Raw genomic sequence first — 21932 nt, 5'->3', positions numbered from 1 at the left:
CCTCTTGAGGTTTTCCTTCTCCAGATCCCTTTGCAGCTTCCAGAAGTGATAATGGGGTTGCTTTTAAAACATCATTGTAGAAATCACGCGCCTGTGTCACAGTAACCAGACGGTATCTTTTACCTTCATGCATCACCACCAATCCAACTGGAATCTCCCATCTGAACCTTATATCACGTTGCTTAAGTTCCTGCACAAGAAATGCAAAGTCCTTCCTTCTCCTTAAAATCTTTGGAGGAATTTCCTTTAAAACCAAAACTTCTTGGTCAGCAACCACTACTTTAGTATCATAGGCGGCTTGAATAACTTCATCTCTAGTTTCTCTCTTTGCAAAATAAACCACCACATCTCTAGGTAGCTTTCTCTGTCTAGCAATCCATGAGTTTACACGAAAGACTTTATCCATGCATCCCTTTATTTCAGATGCTGGCTGACCCAATACTGCTTCCAGAGCCTCAGAAATCAGCTGCTTTAGGTCTTCTTTGGTATTTTCTTTTAAGCCTCTGATTCTAACAGCATACTGCATCTGATAATACTGAACAAGACTCAATTCTCTGTCCATTTTGTCTCTTAAATCTTCATTCTCCAGTACCTTTACTTCTAATATAGCATTCTTTTGAGTCAGATCTTCCACTTTTTCATCCAAACCTTGCACACATTCAGCCACACTTTCCACTGTAGACAAAATGTCTACCCTCATCGCACTGAATTTCTCTTCCATCTTCTCTTCTATCCTCTCCTCCAGTTTCTCCAATTTCTCCTCCACCTTTGCCAACTTATCACCCAGTGTTTCTAAGATTACCTGGGCGTGTTTTTCAAGAGCATCTTGTAAATCCTTCAATGTCAATGCAGCAGGAGGAAGCAAAGCTTGCAACGATGTCTGTTGCACCGGGGAAGTTCCAGCACTCCGAAGAGTTTTTGAGGGAGGTTTAGCCGCCATCTTTTTACTTTCACTTGTTGCGCACTTTCACTTTAAGTTTAAAAAGTCCATTAAGCTAGAGAGTAAAAATAAAAGTCCTCTTCACCTTGTCCTCCTGTACCGCTCTGCCTGCTCCTTTTTATTCCAGGGTCTTTCCTTCTGGCAGGGGTGGTCGCAAACGCCTGGCTCTGCTCCAAAAATTCCGGAGCAGAGACGCTGAACAGCTGGGAGCAACCCAGGCTACGGGGGAGTTCAATCCTTCAGCCGCCCAAGCTTTAAGCTCAGGCGGCCCCGGAGAACTCAACCCCTACCTGGGGCCTCACCCCCTCCTCTTCTCCCGGGGAGGGGGCTTCAAATTCACCCGAACAGCTGATCGGCGCTGTTTCGGGTGAAAACAACACAGCTGAGCAGCGGGCAGCCCGAAACGGCTGTCTCAGGCGCCGTGCCGCCACCGGAAGTCTCTCAGAGGTCAGACATTTCTTGCAGTTGGCCACCAGGTTTGCACACATCTCAGGGATTTTGTCCCACTCTTTGTAGATCCTCTACAAGTTATTAAGGTTTCAAGGCTGACCCTTGGCAGCTCAAACCTTCAGCTCCCTCCACAGATTTTCTATGGGATTAAGGTCTGGAGACTGGGTAGGCCACTCCAGGACCTTAATGTTCTTCTTCAGCCACTCCTTTGTTGCATTGGCCGTGTGTTTTGGGTCATTGTCATGCTGGAATACCCATGTATGACTCATTTTCAATGCCCTGGCTGAGGGAAGGAGGTTCTCGCCCAAGATTTGACGGTACATGGCCCCATCCATCATCTCTTTGATGTGGTGAAGTTGTCCTATCCCCGTAGCAGAAAAACACCCCAAAAGCATAATGTTTCCACCTCCCTATTTGATGGTAGGGATGGTGTTTTTGGGATCACAGGCAGTTGAATTGATGCCAAAGAGCTCCATTTTGGTCTCACCTGACTATAACACTTTCACCCAGTTCTCCTCTGAATCATTCAGATGTTCATTGGCAAACTTCAGATGGGCCTCTACATGTGCTTTCTTGAGCAGGGGGATCTTGCGGGTGCTGCAGGATTTCAGTCTTTCACAGTGTAGTGTGTTACCAATTGTTTTCTTGGTGACTAAGGCTCCAGCTGTCTTGAGATCATTGACAAGATCTTCCTATGCAGTTCTGGGCTGATTCCTCATCATTGTCATGATAATTGAAACTCCATGAGGTGAGATCTTGCATGGAGCCCCAGACCGAGGAAGATTGAGTTATTTTGTGTTTCTTCCATTTGCGAATAATCGTACCAACTGTTGTCACTTTCTAACCAAATCTTGTAGCCCATTCAAGCCTTATGTAGGTCTACAATCTTGTCCCTGACATCCTTGGACAGCTCTTTGGTCTTAGCCATGGTGGAAAGTTTGGAATCTGATTGATTGATTGCTTCTGTGGACAGCACTTTAAGAGAGTGCTCCTAATCTCAGCTCATTACTTGTATAAAAGACACCTGTGAGCCTGAAATTTTGCTGATTGATAGGGGATCAAATACTTCATTCATTAAAATGCAAATCAATGTATAACTTTTTTGAAATGCTTTTTTCTGGATTTTTATGTTATTATTCTGTCTCTCACTGTTAAAATAAACCTACCATTAAAATTATAAAGTGATAATTTCTTTGTCAGTGGGCAAATGTACAAAATCACCAGGGGATCAAATACGTTTTTCCTTCACTGTAGTTCAGATCTTTATGTAATCTAATAAGTATTTCATTTCCATATATAGTCCAGATCTCTATATAATTTTGTAAGTACTCCATGTTTTTTTATTTAGAAGGATCCAGGGGTAATTTTTAATCACCATAGTTTATTGTCATAAATTATAGCTTTCTCTGCTTTATGTCAGTTGTATCCTGCATATCATCTTCATCTCTTTATGTTACAATTTTCAATCATCTCACTACCATTTTTTTAAACAAATATGCTTTTAAGAAGCAGTTGCAGAGGAAAATGCTTAAAATATGTTATATATCTAAAATATTTTACAATGTAAAGAGTTAACAGAAATGTTTTATGTTATATTTTAGGATCTGCTTTCACAGATGAATCACTATAGTGCAGGAGTTAAACAAAGTGCACTTTTTGGACTTAAAGACCTACTGTCTCAGTATCCATTCATAATGGATGCTCACCTTTCAAATATACTAAGTGAGTTAGCAGCTGTGTTTACAGACAAGGATTCTAGTGTGAGAAAAGCAGCAGTCTGCCTTCTTCAGTTCCTGGCTCCCAAAATACGAGCTGAGCATATCTCTCCATTCTTCCCTTTAATGAGTGCTCATCTTTCTAGTGCCATGACTCACATCAGTGAAGAAATTCAGGAAGATTCTTTGAAGATATTGGATATTTTTTTGAAGGAATACCCTACTCTCCTGAGGGATCGCAGTAGTGTATTACTGAATAACTTTGTGGAACTTATTTCTCATCAGCAACTGTCAACACAGCAGAAAAGTAGAAATAAAATGAGTTGGATGATTTCTGTTAATCCTAATCGCAGAATGATGTCTCAACAATGGAGGGTGAATGTTCTAGTTAGACTTCAAAAATTCCTCCAGATCTTGGTAGAAGATTCTAATGTACTAGAAATTGACAGTGACGGACAAAAAGAGCGAATTCATAGTGTCAGAATTCAGAAGTCCATATGTGTTAATTGGCAAGAACATGTCACCGGTCAACAGCACATCCAGTTATATGAAAATGGTGACTTATATCCCAAAATCAATTCATTGTTTACACTAAGGTAAGAAAATTGTATACTTGGAACTAGTTTAAAATGTTATACTTAGTAGTAGTTGTTTACCAAATAGTTCAGTAAAACTTGTAATTTATTATATTCTTTTAAAATTTAATTATGCATTCTTTGTTGAAAACTTAAAACACTTCAGTGGTTGGTTGCTTTTGTAAAAGGTTAGAATATATTTTTTTCTGATTCTAGAAGCAGGTGATTCCTGGAATCCAGCATGGGTTTGTTAAGAATATAAGTTATACCAAAAAAATCTTACTGTTTTTGATAAAGTTATAATCTTTTTAATTGTTTTTAATTTTTTTATTTCTTGTTTTAATTACCCTGTTAACCGCCCTGAGTCCTTCGGGAAAGGGCGGTATACAAATCCAATAAAATAAAATAAAATAAAATAAAATAAAATAAAATAATAAAATAAAATAAAATAAAATAAAATAAAATAAAATAAAATAAAATAAAATAAAATAAAATAAAATAAAATAAATAAAATAAAATAAAATAAAATAAAATAAAATAAAATAAAATAATAAAATAAAATAAAATAAAATAAAATAAAATAAAATAAAATAATAAAATAAAATAATAAAATAAAATAAATAAAATAAATAAAATAAAATAAAATAATAAAATAAAATAAAATAAAATAAAATAAAATAAAATAAAATAAAATAAAATAAATAAATAAATAATAAATAAAGTGACTAAATTACTTGACAAGAAAATGCTGTGGATGGCTTCCGGTTCGTGCGCGTGGCGCTTCCGGATGTGCAGGGACAGTCCTACCGTCCGTTTCTTGTTTGGAGGACCGTGAAAACGGTAAAAAATTGCCAATTACCGAGAGGAGGACTTCCCTGTGATCACGGAAGGCAGCAGCCCTCCGCTAGAATCCAGGATCACCTCCTTTGGCCCGAAGAAAAAGAGACCGGCCATAAAGATGGCCGATCACTAAGTCGCTCCCTGCCGAAAGCCAAAAGTACTACCTAGCACTAAGAAGCAATCTGGAGGACCTGGGTGAGCTTTTACCTTTCCTATTCCCTTAATCATCTTCCTGTGGGACTTTCCTGAAAATCTCCTTCCCCATTTTTTGAGAAAACGGCGAATATCTACTTTGGGAACAAATCTTAAAGCCTCAAAGTCACAAAAGAAATCCAATTAATGCAGCAAAGAATTTAAGCAATTTCAGCTGTATTTACTAAAAAGCTTCTATTTGTTGCTGGAGACTCACTATCCTATTCTCTCTTTAAATTGTGAATTAAATAAAAATTTTGGACTAATCCTACAAAACTATATTAATTTGGAAAAAGAAAAAGAAAAAAACCCCTCTTACATTGCATGTTATATGTTATTGACATCTTGTGGCAAAACCTGGTACAGCAACTAAATTTCCTTTTTCTTTTGTGAGAGCTGACTGAACAATAGAGCTGTTTTTAAAGATAAGCGTAGGAACACGTGGCACTGAATACAATTCTCCAGGAGGTGGAAAATGACTATTATTAAAACAGCCTCCATGGAAGATTTAACTGTAAACAACAATGAAATGGATTAATACATCCTGCCACTTGATTATAAACTAATACCCGATACGATCTTGGCAATGACAGAGCAAATTAAAGCCAAATTGCAAGAAAAATCTGACAATTTAAAGCCACCAAATCAAACTCTAACTGTAAATGAGGAAAAGATAACCCAAAACCAAATAGAAAAAGTGGAAACTAACACTAAAATAGGAGATTTTGAAGAACAACCAAAGCAACTTAAAGAAAACCTTAAAGTCCAAATTTTAATAGCAACTACAAAACTTACAAGCCAAAAAGTAACAGCATCTGAAGAAAGCAACACCAGGAGTGAAGACACTAAAGGCCTTCAAATACATTATATTGAGAATTCAATTAATCAGATGTCAAACATAATACCAGCTACTGCTTTCTACCTAACCCAGAGAAAATTGGAAGAACAAAAAGGTTTGACTTGTTTTAATGACAATTATATCAACCACCAAAAACCAAACTACCAAAGCAAAAATACAATAGTTACAAAGGGGACATTTTCCTTGCAAAACTGACATTTGCATATGCTCCCTGGACTCAAATAAGGGGTCTAGGAAGAAAGGAAGATACATTTGAGAATTTAAAGATACCAAGAGCGAAGTACGATTGGCACAAAAGGAAGGCAAGAGTTAGATTTAAAAGACTGAACTTGTTTCTTTTTTTGGGATTCCTAAAGATAAACTATAAAAATATCTTTATGGATTAAGGGGAATCTCCAAAAAATATCACTGATTTTACATTTAATTTTTAGATTTGTAAAGGAAATATAACTCCGAACTATACTATAGAATTTGGAATGACATATCAAAAGATGGTATTTTAATAATTGATTAACGGTTAAGATCTCTTATAGAATATTCAGTGGCTATTTTTGAACTATAGTATAAAATCTAGAATTTTATATATAAAAGATAGCATTTTAATAATTGTGGAATGGCTAAGGCAAAAATATATTTGTAATAACGTGATTTGCTAAGATGAAAATTAGACTTTAATGGTAAAACATAAAACTGTTTTGTAATGAACAGTATAAGTTTTGTAGACAAAAGAATTATTCTTTACTGAAATAGGGAATTGTGAGTTACCCAAAATTAAGCTTTTTTCTATATACTGTAGGCTATTCTAGAATATCCTATTGCAATTAGATAAAATTTAAAAACAGGATATTGTATTTTTGCTTTGGTAGTTTGGTTTTTGGTGGTTGATATAATATAATTGTCATTAAAACAAGTCACTAATCTTTTTGTTCTTCCAATTTATGATTCTATGAAACTATACCATAATTGATAGTGACTACATTAAAGCCTTTTTTATTCTATCCTTGAAGGAAAAATACTTCACCAGTGGATAAACTTGGGGAAGACTCTGTTATGCTTTGGAATAGATGACAATCTGTTACACAGAAAAAACTGCATGAGTGAAAGAAAAAATGGATTCATATCATGATATCGTAGAGTCTAATATTCTACAATCACTGAAAAGAAGCTAAAAACTAAAAATTAATTATATTTCAGCAGTACAAAAATATATAATTGACAGAGAGAATCAAGATTACATGAAGTTCTAGTACTGCTTTACAAAGCCTTAGACCACAATTGAATACTGCATCCAGTTCTGATCATAATATAAAAAAGATTTTGAGACTCTGGAAAGAGTGCAGAGAAGAGCAACAAAAATGATTAGGGAGCTGGATGATATGAAGAATGATTACAGGGATTAGGTATGTCTAATGAAAAGAACTAAGGGCGATGTAGCACTGTTCCAGTATTTGAGGGGCTCCTACAAAGGCAGGGTGTGTGTGTGTGTCAAACTATTTTCCAGAGCACCAAAAGGCAAGACGAGAAACAAGGATGGAAACTAACCAAAGAGATAAGCAATCTAAAACTAAGGAGAAATTTCCTAATGGTCTGAGCAACCAACCAATGGAACAACTTTCCTTTAGATTAGAAGTTGTGGGTGCTCCATCATTGGAAGCTTTCAAAAAAAGACTAGGCAGTCATTTATCTGAAATGGTATAGGGTCTCCTATTTGAGCAGGGAGTTGGACTAGAAGACCTCCAATGTCCCTTCCAATTCTATGTTCTATAAAATCTACTTTGAAATTGATCTTGAATTGTTACAGAAAATAAAGATTTTGAATGGCCCTCAGAGCTCCCAGACTTGGTTATTGTAGAAAATCTGTGAGAATATGTAAGGCATATAGAATGTTTTAAATGTTCCCACTATTCCTTGCAAAATATGTTTGGAAAGAAGACTGTGACAATATTTCCAAAGTAAGAAGATTATAAAGACTATCTGTATGCTGGAAATGTAAAACATTATTATTTCTGCCAGAAAAGACATATAGATTGAAAAAGTCCCTAAATTTCTTATTGTGAATCTAATGTATAAAGAAGTGCACATATTTATTAAATTTTCCCTAGAAGGTGACTCTGGGCTGCTATTAGTAAATTGGACTATTTACTAACTAGTTCTGAAATATTTAGTGTGCTGATGCATTTTATATGTATATGTTAAGTCTTGCTCTGATTAATATGCTTAAGAATGTACCCTTAAATACATTTGCTAACATTTGGTTTTAAGTAAACATTTCGGACACAAAAGAAGAAAAACTGAACTCTTTGTTTTTTAGGTCTTTAAGCATGACAAGTAGTGATGAAAAAGGTCTGGCATCCATGAACAATTTAAAAGGTTTCATTCAAGTAATAATACCATTACTGCTTGATTGTTGGGTTGAAGCCTTTCCTACACCACTTGCAACTCCAGTTCTTGGAAATATTCTGGAACCTGGATCTCAGCAAATTATGGAGGCGGTACTTGGTATCATTCATTTACTGTGGAAATTTGGAAGACAAAACAAAGATCCATATGAAATGGTAAGAAGCTAAATTGTTGAAACTATGAATATTGGAAGTGCATTGTCGGCTATATAAATATGGTGGAAAAAATATGTTATTTTTAATAGACCCTTAGAGTTTCTCTGTTTAGGTAATAAATGAATTTCAAATAGTTAGAATGTATAATATGAATTTAAAAGAAAAATAATCTCCTTTTTTAATATTGAATTAAACTAAAATTTTCTTACCTGAAAAGGAGAAAAGGCTACATAGCCCATATGAGTTGTACAATATAATATTCATTTTAAATATTTCAGTTATAAATACTTTACATTTTCCTTATACTGCTTGTCTTGTACTCATAGAAAACAATTTTAACAAGTATTATTCTGACGATTCTATCAAAATAAAGATGGTATATTTTTTTTAACAAATTCAGCTTCTAATTGAAGCAGCTTTTTCTTGTAATAGTTTCTTAGATTGTCTGAAAATTTGATGTTAAACTGACCAGGAAGTGTTTTTCTTCCTCAATATAGGCAAATTTTATGTGGGGAGCAGGATTACAATTTCAGATTTCAAACTGAAAATTTATGGGCTGAACCTAAGAAAAATTAATTAGAATTATACATATTATTACTTAGAGTTAGGAATGTTTTATTGCATATTTACTGAAGTAGTGCAAAGAACAATTATGGGTGTGATCAGGAAACAAGCTAAATGAGCATTATGGTCAGAGATGTCTCAGAGACATTTCAGAATTCAAAGTCCAGGGGATCTGAGTATTAGGAGAGCAGGAGCTGGGTTACATACATGCTGCTTGGTTAGAAATAAGGTTGTAAAGTCACAGCTCCCACATTCACACACAAGCCCCAGGTACAAGAATGATTAATCCTTCAAAGAAACCTTCATTTCAAAAAAAGTTATTACTTCTAAGTAAATAGCATCTTTTGCCTAATATTCTCAGGGGCAGATAACAGAGGCTTTTGATCGAATTTCAGCATAGCTTTCTGTGGCCTCACTGTAGTCCAAGTACAGTACCTTACTACAAATTGTAAGGGCTTTGCAGGATTGAATCTGGATCGGTCCCTTGGACCAGAGGTTTAGTTTTCCAAGCTTTTGGACTCATTTTGAAGCCCATCCTCAGGGGACTTCTCTCTTAGCAGAATTCCTCAGGGAATTCCTCTTTCACCACACGTTCTGGTAAGAGAGAAGTTTCCTGAGGATGGGTTTTAGCACAAGTCCAAAAGCTCAGAAGACTAAACCTCTGGTCCCAATAATTGACCCAAATTGGTTCCTGCAGCATTATCCTTGGACATGGTTTCATTCATGTAAGGGCTTTTTTTTGGTAAAGTGTATGCTTTATAATGTTCAGCAGAATTAACGTCATTTTTTTCAGTTGATTAAAGAAAATAATGAGCATTTATATAATTTGTGTTATATCTAGCAAGAAAACTCTTTAACTTGTTGCAGCAGCTTATGAAAATGTTCTGATTTTCATAAAACCTTAGTTGGGACTGCTTAGATAGAATAGCTAATTCCTTGATATGTAGTATTTTTTTCAACAGGAAATATGGCTTCGCGCAAATTACCTGATCGATTTCAAGCACCATTTTATGTGTTATTTTCCTTACTCTTTCCAAGAAACAATCAAACAGAGAAAGAAAGATCATTTGAAAAGGTATGAATGAGATTGTTATATAGCAAGGAGAGTGAGATACTGTAGGTTCTAAGAGTCCATAATCATAGGGGTCTGTATTAAAACATGAGGGTGGGAATGGCTGTGGAGATGACTTGATTGCTCAGAAAGTTGCTTTTTGCATCATATAGCTCTTACCTGTCTTTTATCTTCATTACTTGTTCTTATAGTAAGAAAATACATAGACTAAATATAGACATTCTGGAGAATAATGTATGATCTTTGTAAGTTCAGTCCCAATCAATAGATCTAACCAGGTTGCCCCTTTTTTACTTTGTGCATAGTGGTACTGTATATTCCTACTTCTATATGAAAATGCTTAGGAGGTCCTGTAGAGAGAAGAATTGATGTACCAAAATGCAGATTACTTTTAATAGGAAAAAATATGGAAAACTGAAGATTAAGCAACTCACCTGGAAGCATTCCTAGATCACTGAGAGAAAAGGAAGTATCTAACAGTTACTGCTTAGTACAAAGAATATTTTGGGATTTGTAATGTATTGTTTATAATATACTGCTTGAGGACAGACAGAGCTTAATCTGAGAGAATTCACAGACTCTGGGCAGCAAACAAAATTTAAAATACAAAAACAAGTAAAATAAATATTAAAATACATAGCCGCTGAGAATAATTCATCCATTATAATGACTGAATTAACCACAAAATGGGTCCTGCATACAATTGAGGCCTGGGCATATAGAAAGGTATTTAAGAACTTAGGAAACGAGCAGGCTTATCCTTATCTCTAGAGGGGAAATGTTCCATAAAGTGTGTGGCCTAGAAACCAGGAACAATGAGTTCTAGTCCTTCCTTAGGCATGAAAGTTGGCTGGATTATTTTCTCCCAGATCAATCCATCTCACAAGATTGTTGTTATGGGGAAAATAGGAATTTTTTCTCTAAATGAACAGAAAGCTGGGATAAAATCTAATAAAAGAAAAATACTTATACTTTAGTTCTGCCATTTATTTCTTAACCAAGTCTCTTAGTTGTAACGAAAAAGATTGGATTTATTTAGGGGACTTAATTCTTCCTTTTACATTTTAGTAATTGAGTATCAATTAGTTTCCCTTTTCTTTGAAATTTATTTCAGTGCAGCATAAAATTGTATGTTGAAAAAACAGGTTAGTGTTCTGAAGGCTTAGATTCTAACTCAGTCTATACAGATAGTCCTTGACTTACAACCGCAATAGGGATTGGAATTTTTGTCATAAGTTATGGTTGTAAATCAAATTGGACCCAATTTTACAATAATTTTTATAGTGGTCATTAAGCAAATTACACTGTTTAAGTCAGAGGTCTTCAAACTCGGCCCTTTTATGACTCGTGGACTTCAACTCCCAGAATTCCTCAGCCAGCATGCCTGGCTGAGGAATTCTGGGAGTTGAAGTCCACGAGTCATAAAAGGGCCAAGTTTGAAGACTCCTGGTTTAAGTGAATAGAGCAATTGTTACACAAATTCAACTTCGCTAATGGGAAATTGGCAAAAATGGTCATAAATCCCATTCAGATTACAGAATAATAAAGTTGGAAGGGACCTTGGAGGTCTTCTAGTCTAACCCTCTGTTCAAACAGGAGCCCCTATACCAGGTCAGAGAAATGACTGTCCAATATTTTCCTAAAAGCATCTAATGATGGAGCACCCACAACTTCTGAAGGCAAGCCATTCTACTGGTTAATTGTTCTCACTGTCAGGAAATTTATCCTTAGTTCCGGGTTACTTCTCTCCTTGATTAGCTTCCATCTCTTCTTGTTATACCTTCTTGTTATGCCTACTTGTGCTTCGCAAGATGTTATAATCTGTTGTAAATATGAGCTGGTTGTCAAGTGCCCCAGTTGCAATCACATGACTGGGGTGGTGGTGGTGTGATGACCATAAATGCAAATACATATTATAAGTCACTTTTTTCTGAGGCTGACATAACTTTGAATAAACATTAATGAATGGTTGTAAATTGAAGACTACTGTATTTGTGATCACTGAGCCTTTTCTGTTTGCCACATCCATGGTAGAAACATTGGCAAACAGTCATTTTCTACCATTAGCCAAAGAACATTAGAAATCTCTTTTTTATACAGTGGAGGAAAGTAGTTAATACTAAGTTTGCAGGCAGGACCAAACTTAAATGGAATCCATATTCCCAGTATTAATCAGGCCCAATTATAATTTGCAGTGCTTTATTGCATGCCCTGCCATAGGACTCTTTCCATTCCTGATGATCAGAACAAAAGGCAACCATATGTGGCCTGTGGATCCTTTGGACCTCTCTGTTAGATGCAAGCAATAGCATTAGACACATATCGCTTCAGTGCTTTACAGCCCTTTCTAAGTGGTTTACAGAGTCAGCATATTGCCCCCAACAATCTGCGTCCTTGTTTTACCAACATCAGAAGGAAGGAAGGCTGAGTAAATCTTGAGCTGGTGAGAATTAAACTGCCAAACTACTGGCAGCTGGCAATCAGCAGAAGTAACATGCAGTACTGCATTCTAACCACTGTGCACCATAGCACTTAGCAACCAGAACCACGCAGGGGTGTCAAACTGCCGGCCTGTGGGCCGGATGCGACATCAGGAAACGACACCCACCCCATTGCCAGCAATGGCGAAAAAGCTGTTGATACATTGCGCAATGTCACGTGACGTCGCAAGTTTGACATGTCTGCAGTAGTGGATAGGCCCAGACAGATTTGTTATTGTTGATCACTTATATTACTTTCATGAGACTGTCTGCCTTCCCTTAGGAAATGGCAGATATTAACTTGAGGGTTTGATCTCACATGTTTCTTTTCCCAGTCTCTAGGCTGGAAGGTCTTTTTTTTCTCCTGGTGGGCCCCCCTGGTTTACATCATTCTTCAGATTGCAGTTTGGGAGAGGTAATGTGGTAGGGAATATTTTTCTAGTAGTCTGATAGGTAAGATTGCTAATTCAGCTGCCTGAAATGTAATGTTTTCTTAATGTTCTTATCTTTCCCTGAACTAATCTGCTTAAAGAAAGGCCCAGGCATCCCCAGACTCTCTCTCCTAAGTTATATATAGTGGATATAAAAAAATCTATCCCTGTTAAAATGCCAAGTTGAGATGTAAAAAAAATCAGAAAAAAATAAATTGGAATTTTTCTACCTTTAATATACCATAAGCTGTATAATTCAGTTGAAAAACAAATCCTTTAAGGAAAAAAATAAAAATAAAAACTTAAAATAACATGGTTGCATAAGTGTGCACACCCTTAAACTAGTACTTTGTTGAAGCACCTTTTGATTTTTTTGATAGGATTTAGCCTTTTGGGGTAGGAACTTATCAGCATAATACATCTTACATTGGGAATCTTTGCTTACTTTTCCTTGCAAAAGCACTCCAAGACTGTCAGATTGCAAGGGCCTCTCCTGTGCACAGCCCTCTTCCAAGTCGCCCCACAGATTTTCAGTTGGATTTAGATGTGGGCTCTGGCTGAGCCATTCCAAAACTTCGATCTTCTGGTGAAGTCATTCTTTTTTTATTCATTTGGAGGAGTGCTTTGGGTTATCGTTGTGTTGAAAGGTGAAATTTTTCTTCATCTTCAACATTTTATCAGAAGCCTGAAGATTTTGTGCCAAAATGAACTATTTAGAACTGTTCATAATTCCCTCCACCTTGACTAAAGCCCCATTTCCAACTGAAGAAAAGCAGCCCCGAAGCATAATGCTGCTGTGATTATACTTCACTATGGCTATGATGTACCTTTGGTGATGCACAGTGTGGTTTTTGTGCTGGATATATTTTTTGGAATTATGGCCAGAAAGTTCAATCTTGGGACCATAACACATTTTCCCCATGTTTTTATCAGACTTGACATAGATTTTTACAAGATGTAGCTGGGCTTGGTGATTTTTTTTATAAGAAAAGGCTTCTGTCTTTCCACCCTATCCCACAGCCCAGACATACGAAAAATACAGGAAATCATTGTCATGTATACACAAATAGTGCTTGCCAGAAATTCCTGCAGCTGTAAACTCCTTAGTAATTTCTCAGTTTAGTTTTCTTGTTTTTTCATCAATTTTGAAGGAACATCCAATTTGTGGTAATGTCACGGTTGTGCCATATTTTCTCCACTTCTTGATGACTGTCTTCACTTTGTTCCATGGTATAATGCATTGGGAATTATTTTGTATATTTCTCTTGACTGATGCCTTCCATCAACGAGATCCCTTTGATGATTTGTAAGCTCTTTGCATGACAAGGTTTAAATCACCTTAGTAGTGGGCGAAGGACCGTGCTTCAGAGGATGCATGATGTGCATGAAGGAAGGAAATAAAACACGACGCATAATCTTGCTAAATACCTTTTTAATTACAAAAATATTAAAACTAAATATATATTATAAAGAGAGCTAGCTGACTACATCCTAACGTAACAGACAGTAACAGCAAAGTGAAAGACAATAAATAATAACTGAGAAACTTTTTCTAGACATGCGCACAAAACAGTCTGAAACCATAACATAACTGGTCATATGGGATTCACTATGGTTACCAGATAAGTTATCACAACAGGTGTAGAAAGCAGGGGAAATGTACATTTAGAAATGAACTTTTCTGACGAACAAAAAAAACGTGCAGTGACATTCCCCTTCTTTCGTCAGCAAAGTGAAGACTCAAGTAAGGCACATCTTCTCACGCAGATACTCATGCTGGGCTGTAGGAAGTGGTTTGTTCAGCATATCAGCAATTTGATCACGTGTAGGCACATACTGTAATGTCACAAAACCTTGTTTAACCAGTTGTCTTATGTTTTGATATCGGATGTCAATGTGTCTGGACCTTGAACCTGTAAAACGTGTTTCAGAAATATAAACCACAGATTCATTATCTTCCATCACAGTGATCGGTCGAATCGGATGTGTCCAGATATCTGTGACTAAAGCATCAAACCAGGTTAAAGAATTGCATGCATCAGACACACAAGCATACTCAGCTTCTGTAGAGGAACAAGAAACAAAATTCTGTTTACGCACATGCCAGTAAACAGGACAACCATTTAAGAACATCATGTAACCTGAAGTACTTTTCCATGACTTCTTATCACTCGCCCAATCTGAATCTGCATAACAACATAACTCTGCATAGTCAGTATGTGTGGGTTCTAACAACAACTTCATGTCTTTTGTGTGTTTTAGATACCTCAATAACTTTTTAACACATGTCCAATGAAACTGTTTTGCCTTGCCTACGTCTCGTGATAACCTCAATAACTTTTTAACACATGTCCAATGAAACTGTTTTGCCTTGCCTACGTGTCGTGATAGGAGATTAACACTAAGTGCAATGTCGGGTCTAGTCCAACTACTAATATACAGCAGCGACCCAATGACTGAGCGATATAGTGTTTGATCTTCGAACTCAGGACTTGGTTCATGTGCCAAATTGTGAAAATCGGTTTGCATGGGTATACTCACAGGCTTAGCGTCCTCCATGTTACAGTGATGTAACAGTTGTTCAATCTTCTTGTGTGAGACTAAACCCCTTCTGAGTTTTGGTAATTTGAACACCTAAATAAGTGTTAATACATCCTAAAGACTTCAATGTGAAAAACGTTTGTAAAGCTTTAGCAAAAACCTCACTCATCTGCTTATTTGGACCAATATAAACAATATCATCGACATAAACAAGAATTATCTCATGCCTATTATTGGATCTTTTAGTAAACACGCATTCATCTGTTTCAGACTTAATAAAGCCCATTGAATTTAGTTTGTCAGAAAGACATAAGTACCACATTAAACCAGACTGTTTCAGACCATAAAGACTTTTGTGTAGAAACCAGGTATCCCCTTCTTGCTGTCGAAAACCTGGAGGACCTTTCACATAGATGTCTTCATCTAGATCAGCGTGTAGATAAGCCGTTTCAACATCAAACTGGAAAACTTCTAGGCCAAGTATAGTTGCAGTGGCTAAAGCAATTTTCACACTCTCAGTCCGCACTGTGGGTGAGTATGTATTTGTATAGTCCTCAGGATAACGTTGAGCGAAACCCTGGGCTACGAGTCTGGCCTTGTACAACGACTCACCATTCGGCTTCTTTTTGATCCTGTAGACCCATCGAGTGCCAATAACCTTCTTGTTTGCTGGAGGGCTTGCAGGCGTAAACACTTTAAGTTTTTTTAGACTGTCCATTTCAGCCTGCATTGCCTCAAACGCATTTATCTTGCTCTGATTCAGGAAGAAGTTTGATCTGTGTGAACTTCTCAGGTGGAAGTGTAACATTACAAATCAAAGGTACAGGGGTTTTTGTTACTTGCCACGAATAACGTTTTGGAGGGATTCCCTTTGTGGACCTCTTGGAACGTCTCGGAACAACCGTCCATTCTTCCTCCGTGTCGTCCTCGTCTTCATCATCGTCGCCAGCGGCAGCATCGGCACCTTGCAAAGACGGAACAGTAGGTTGAGAAGAACTTGTGGAAGGAACATTATCCTGTGAATCTTGATCATCAGGTTGCGTGGCATCAGCAACATCATCTCTAGGAAAATAAACTCCAGCATCGTTAGAATGAATCCTGGACCAGTCAGCATCTTCCTCAAAAGTAGCAGATTGTGAAACCACAATAACATGATGAGAGTCAGTGTATTTGCTCCATTTTGAATTATCATCAATACCCATAAATCTCATCCTTTTTGCTGCAGGACCCCCTTTCTTTCTTTGGGCTAAGGGAATATTGACCATAGCGTATGAACCAAAAATATGGAGATGTGAGAGATCAGGCTTGTGTCCATAGAACATGAAATAAGTGGTCTGATTTATCACACAACTCCAAGTACGGTTGATGATATGGTTAGCATATTTGATAGCTTTACCCCAGTATGGAAGACCAAGGTTGGCGTCTTCAAGAAGGCAACGCATCATGATTTGCAAAACCCCATTTCTGCATTCTGCCACTCCATTTTCAGCTGGAGTATAAGGAGCAGATGTCTGATGTACTATCCCATTCTCACGCATCCAGTCCTGGAAACGCTGAGACATGAATTCAGCAACGCGATCACTCTGGATTCTGGCAATGTTGACCTCGAATGACAAGACTAGCAAAGTCTTTAAAGATCTGAAAGGTCTCAGATTTTTCTTTCATAGGATATACATATCCATATCTAGAATAATTATCAACGATTGTCAAGAAATATCTTTTACCACCAAGTGTTGGTGCAAAAGGACCCACTATGTCAGTGTGTACCAAATCAAAAATGCGTGTTGACAGGCGTGTAGCGTGTTTTGGAATTGCTGCTGCTTTAGATTTGGCTTTCTTGCAGACAGCACAGTCCAAGAACACCTTACACCCCTTTAGATCCAAACCTCTTGCGAACTCTGACATCTTCTTCAGAACACGGAAACTGGCATGACCCAATCTTCTATGCCACTTATGGATACACCTGGAATGCAAAGGTTTACTTGTTAGTGAATTCTCAACATTTTTATTAGGAACCCCAGGCTTGCTGTGAGCAACCTGTGTCTTATTTGTATTTTTGTTGTCTTTAGGAACCTTTGGAGTAGCAACAGGATCTCTCTCTGTGGCATCTCTCTCTGGGCCTGTGCTTTTTGGAATGTGTATACTTGCCTGCCCTTGCTGCTTAGACTTTGGTTTTATGTAATAAACACCACCAATCTCCATGGTTTCAGCAACAATATCTCCATCTTTAACTATATAACTTGCTTTTTCGAGATGATGGACCTGAAAATGAGAAAACCTAGACAAATGACTCTGACTAAGCAAATTACTACTGGCAGATGGAACGTAGTAAACATCAGGAATGAGCACCGAGCTCTTCAATATAAACAGTTCCTTTTCCCATGACCTGAACAGGATAATTTGAAAAAGAGTAAAGTTCACGAAATCCAGGTTCAGGCTCGTGCATCTCAGTGTAAAGCTCTTTTCTGTAGGTAACATGTAATGCTGCTCCATTGTCCAAAGTCCAAAGAAGTCGTCTGTCGTACTCTGGTTGAGACTGTGGATCGTTGGTCACAACCAATGTGACAAGTGGAGCTTGTGGATCACGCCTGGAACCATGACCACGACCTTGTTGTCCGCCTCTACCTCTGCCTCCTCTGGAATCTGTTCCTCTGGGCTGGTACGTGACGGGCGCTGGAACTTGTTGGGGACAATCCCGGGTGGCATGTCCCACACGATTGCAGAGGTAGCATCTTGGCATCCTTGGAACGTAGGCCCTTCCACGGAAGGTACGCCTCACTGGAGCTTTTGATGCAGGTGGTTCCCTTAAATGTGGTGCGGCTTGCAAAAGTGCCTGTTCTTCGGTTAAAATTCTGCACACATGATCTACTGTGCGTTGAGCAATAGGCACTTGATTGATCTTGGAAATAGCATCTTTCCACTCATGATTCAAAGAATTGATGATAATGCTGATCGTTTGAAAATCATCAATAGGATAGCCTTTTTCACCCAGTTCTTTTCTAATACCTTTCATTTTAGTCAAATGTGCTCCAATATGTTCACCAGGTTTTAATCTGGAACCATGGAACTCAGACAAAAGTAAACGTAGACTCAATTGATGTAGGCCGATAACATGTCTCTAACAGTCCAAATTTGTTGGGCAGTTGCATCTTGTGAAAACGTGAGCTGCAATTCAATGTCCATTGACATCAATAATGTTGTGCATGCTCTATTATCCAAGTCCCATATGTCAGGAGTCCATGGCTGGGCAGGAGGATTAAACACCATCATGTGAGTACCTTCTCTGCGTAGCAAAAGTCCAACTTCACTGACCCATGCCCTGTAATTCTGTCCTGACTTCTTTAATTTTGAGTCACCAGCCAGTGGTACAATAGAAGGTGCTTGATGAGGAATATACAGTTGAGGTACTGGCTGTGCAGGTTGTGCAATCCGACCATAACCTGCAGGGGGCACCAGTGGCGTCTGTGCCTGTGCTTAGATATGCGGCAGTTGCATTGAAGGTGCCGGTAGTATTGGTGCTGGCTGTGACTTGTCTTTGAGCTGCTATTCCACCCTGGCCAGCAGGAGGCGCTGGTGCTGGGGCTGGTGCAGCAGCATAACCTACAGATGACACTGGTCTTCGCATATGAGAACCCGGTGGCAATTGCGCGTGGGCTAAATATGGCTGTGCTCTGCCAGGTAGAGGGACTTGCATAGAAGCAATATTAACAGGAGATGCAATAGTAACAGGAATCCTAGCACCATCAGGGGCTGGAGCCTCAGACAACGGCAGAAATCTTGTATCTCTGAGCAAAGATTCCTGCATGGACAGTTGCGAGAGTGAGAGCTCCAATTCATGTCTTAATGCAGCTTCACCAGTAGATGGTGCTATAACATTTGCTTCAGGCATCACTGTGGCTCTGTATGTCCTTTGGGACAGCCCATAATCATGTGACATAGGAGCCTCCGGTTCCCTATAAAATCAGTGCTGGATATTTATGCTAAAAACAGAAAACAATTTAGGCCCGGAAGATGTAATAGCTAGCCCTAAATTATAACAACTGTTGGAAAAATATACCAGAGTGTCTAATTCAGCCCAGTTGACATCATTTGCAGTCTCTGGGACTTCATTTTTAGGGAAAATTGATGGGAAAACCTTAATGAAGTTTTCTTTCTATTTTTGATGTATAAGTTGTATATTAATATTAGTCTGACAATGAAAAGCGAGTGATATTTATTTAGAAAATAGCTTTTCTTAATATCTGTCACTTCAGACAGGGTCATTTCTGAACTGGGGACTTTAATTTTCAGAAATTAAATTAATTCATCTTCAGACACAATAGACTTTAACTGGATCTTTTGTTAATTGCAAAGGGAAAAATTATATTCTCCCAGCTGAAAGTCTTAGCATATTTTTGCTTCAAGTATCATTCCTTCCCAAATCATAATTTTTTGCTTTAGAAATTTGTTGTGTTAGTCAAGGTTTTTTTTCTGGCTGGGTATAAGGATCTGCCTCAACTAGATTTCCCAAGAAAGCAAAACTCTTGAAACAGGCATCATCTCAAAAGGACTAACTTTTATTGAGAATTAGTGATGGCAAAGCAAGGTCTAAGGATTTGGCATGCAAAGGATTACATCAAAAAGGCAATTCCGAACTCCTCCCCCCAGTATCCAACCATCTGGTTGAAATCCAGCCAATCCACAAGTACCACAGTTTTATGAGAAGCTGGAGATTTAGTTCCCTTCTCAAGGTCTCTCTAGGTTTCATTTCCCAATGGTTCCAGGCTCCATTGTCTGGAGATAAGGCAGATATTTTCATGTCACATTCCTTTCACCCAGAGGGAAGGCACCCCATAGAGAGCAGAGCAAGGTAAAGCACATTTTCCCCTCATGCAAGCACACACACCCAGCAGAATGGCAGGCCCCAAAATGAATACATAAGCAAAATCAGGAAATAAATAAAAAGGGGGACTTATTTTTTTTGCACTGTGGTGTGCAACTGTGGGATAGTGAAGTTTTGTTCCCCACAGCCAGTTTTGTCCTGTTAGGGGGACCCTATATGGGACTGAAGTTGCCCTGAAGAAGTGACTGTGAAGGAGGGGTGCTCTGTTGATCATGAAACAATGGCGGTTGTTTATTCGATCCAGCGAAGCCATCCGACCCAACAGGAGAAAGGCTAGTGTGTCAGTGTCTAGCCCAAGCTATCTGCAGCCGAAGTCCATCAGCACAAACAAGAATATCAATGAACAGCGTGCTTGGAACTGGTGAAAGTATTGATCTACTCTCTTCTATCTACTAAATGAATCCTTAGGAAAGACCCCCAAAGAAATAAAAAGTGAAGGGGGGGATTATATCCCCATTCTCTCATAGACTGAAGTGGTGAATGAATACGAAGGGGGAAACAAATAGACTGAAATTAAATTTAAAATTCTACAATCTGGACAAATCTATCTAAAAAAAACCTGCTAAGACTATACCCAAAAGCGTTTTAAAATTATAAAAAATATATAATAATAAAAAAATTTTGTCTGAAAAAAACTGGAAAATGAACAACTATTGTCACCTAGTGGAGAATCAGAGCACAGAACATCAACAATAATGACTCAGAAACTGACAGGACGCCCAGAAACAAAGAATAATCTGTTCCCTTAAATTTTAAATAACCTTGAAGACAGCTGGGAACAAAGAAGAGCTGGCCCAGCCATAAGATTAAAAAGTGTCTGGAAAAAAAGTTCTGGATTATTGACTAAATTTAAGAATTGTTTAGAGAAAAAGAAAAACTTTGGCTCTTGGCTAATCTTTTAGAGGAGAATCTACAGGAAGGACTTAAGGTAGCTTAATATACTGAATTCCAATTTTGATTGATGGATAATTAATCCCTGAACCTAAATATTGATGAAAGACTATTTGAAGAGGGGACGCAACATGGATATTGTACACTTATCAAAAAATGACAGGACACCACACTTAATATTCACTCCTGAAGCATTTAGCATGGAACATCAAAGACCCTCAGAAGCAGTATTTCAAGGCAAGACAAATACTTTTCAAGAGGAAATGTATGCAATGTTATGACAGATACAAATGACAATAGATTTAAACTACGAGGAAATCCAGAACAACTTTGTCGACATAAATAAGCACATCTCTAATCTAAATCGACAATGAAAAAACACTCAGAAAATGATGGTGAACAAACAAATCAGATAACAGAACACAAATTAGAAGAACATGATCATATTGGCGAAACTACAAATGGACAGAATTACAATCCAACACAAACAGGAAAAAATCTACAAGACTTTTGATATACTGTATTTTCCGGCGTATAAGATGACTTTTTAACCCATGAAAATCTTCTCAAAAGTTGGGGGGTCGTCTTATATACCGGGTCGTCTTATACGCCGGAAAAAAAAAACAAATCAGTCAAGCGTCCCCGTTCTTGCAAAGCCGGGCCGCCCCGCGCAACCGAGCTATCTCCGGCGCGGCTCCGGGACACGGCTGGGCAGGAGCGTCGGGCGGCTCTCCCCACGCGAAGGCGGCGCTGCCCGTCAGCTCTTGGCCTGAGGGGAGGGCCTTGCGCCCGCTGGACTCACCTGTCACCAGCACCGCTCGCTCTCCCCACCGTGGGGATGTGCTTCCGCCGGGCGGTGCTGGCCGAGACGAGCCAGCAGGCAGCCGCTGTGAGCGCGGCGCTGAGGGGCAGCGGCAGGACGGCCTGGCCCAGCGCCTGCAGGAC

At 38.2% G+C, this 21932-nt stretch overlaps 1 protein-coding gene across 4 annotated transcripts in view; it reads left to right on the top strand.

Annotated features, from left to right (window-relative positions):
• The window catches only part of TEX10 (testis expressed 10), a 149565-nt gene that overhangs the window by 6302 nt on the left and 121331 nt on the right, over window positions 1–21932 (top strand). For all 4 annotated transcript variants that reach the window (XM_081345334.1, XM_081345336.1, XM_081345335.1 and 1 more), the window contains exons 3-5: window positions 2992–3701; window positions 7883–8126; window positions 9653–9765. In XM_081345334.1, the coding sequence (XP_081201460.1) occupies window positions 2992–3701; window positions 7883–8126; window positions 9653–9765 (1067 nt within the window). The remainder of the gene's footprint in view (window positions 1–2991; window positions 3702–7882; window positions 8127–9652; window positions 9766–21932) is intronic.

Source organism: Vipera berus (genome assembly GCF_964194415.1).
Source record: "Vipera berus genome assembly, chromosome: Z".
In the NCBI taxonomy this organism is placed as follows: Eukaryota; Metazoa; Chordata; class Lepidosauria; order Squamata; family Viperidae; genus Vipera; species Vipera berus.
Note: the sequence above shows the minus strand (reverse complement) of the source record. Positions and strands in the feature narration are given on the sequence as shown.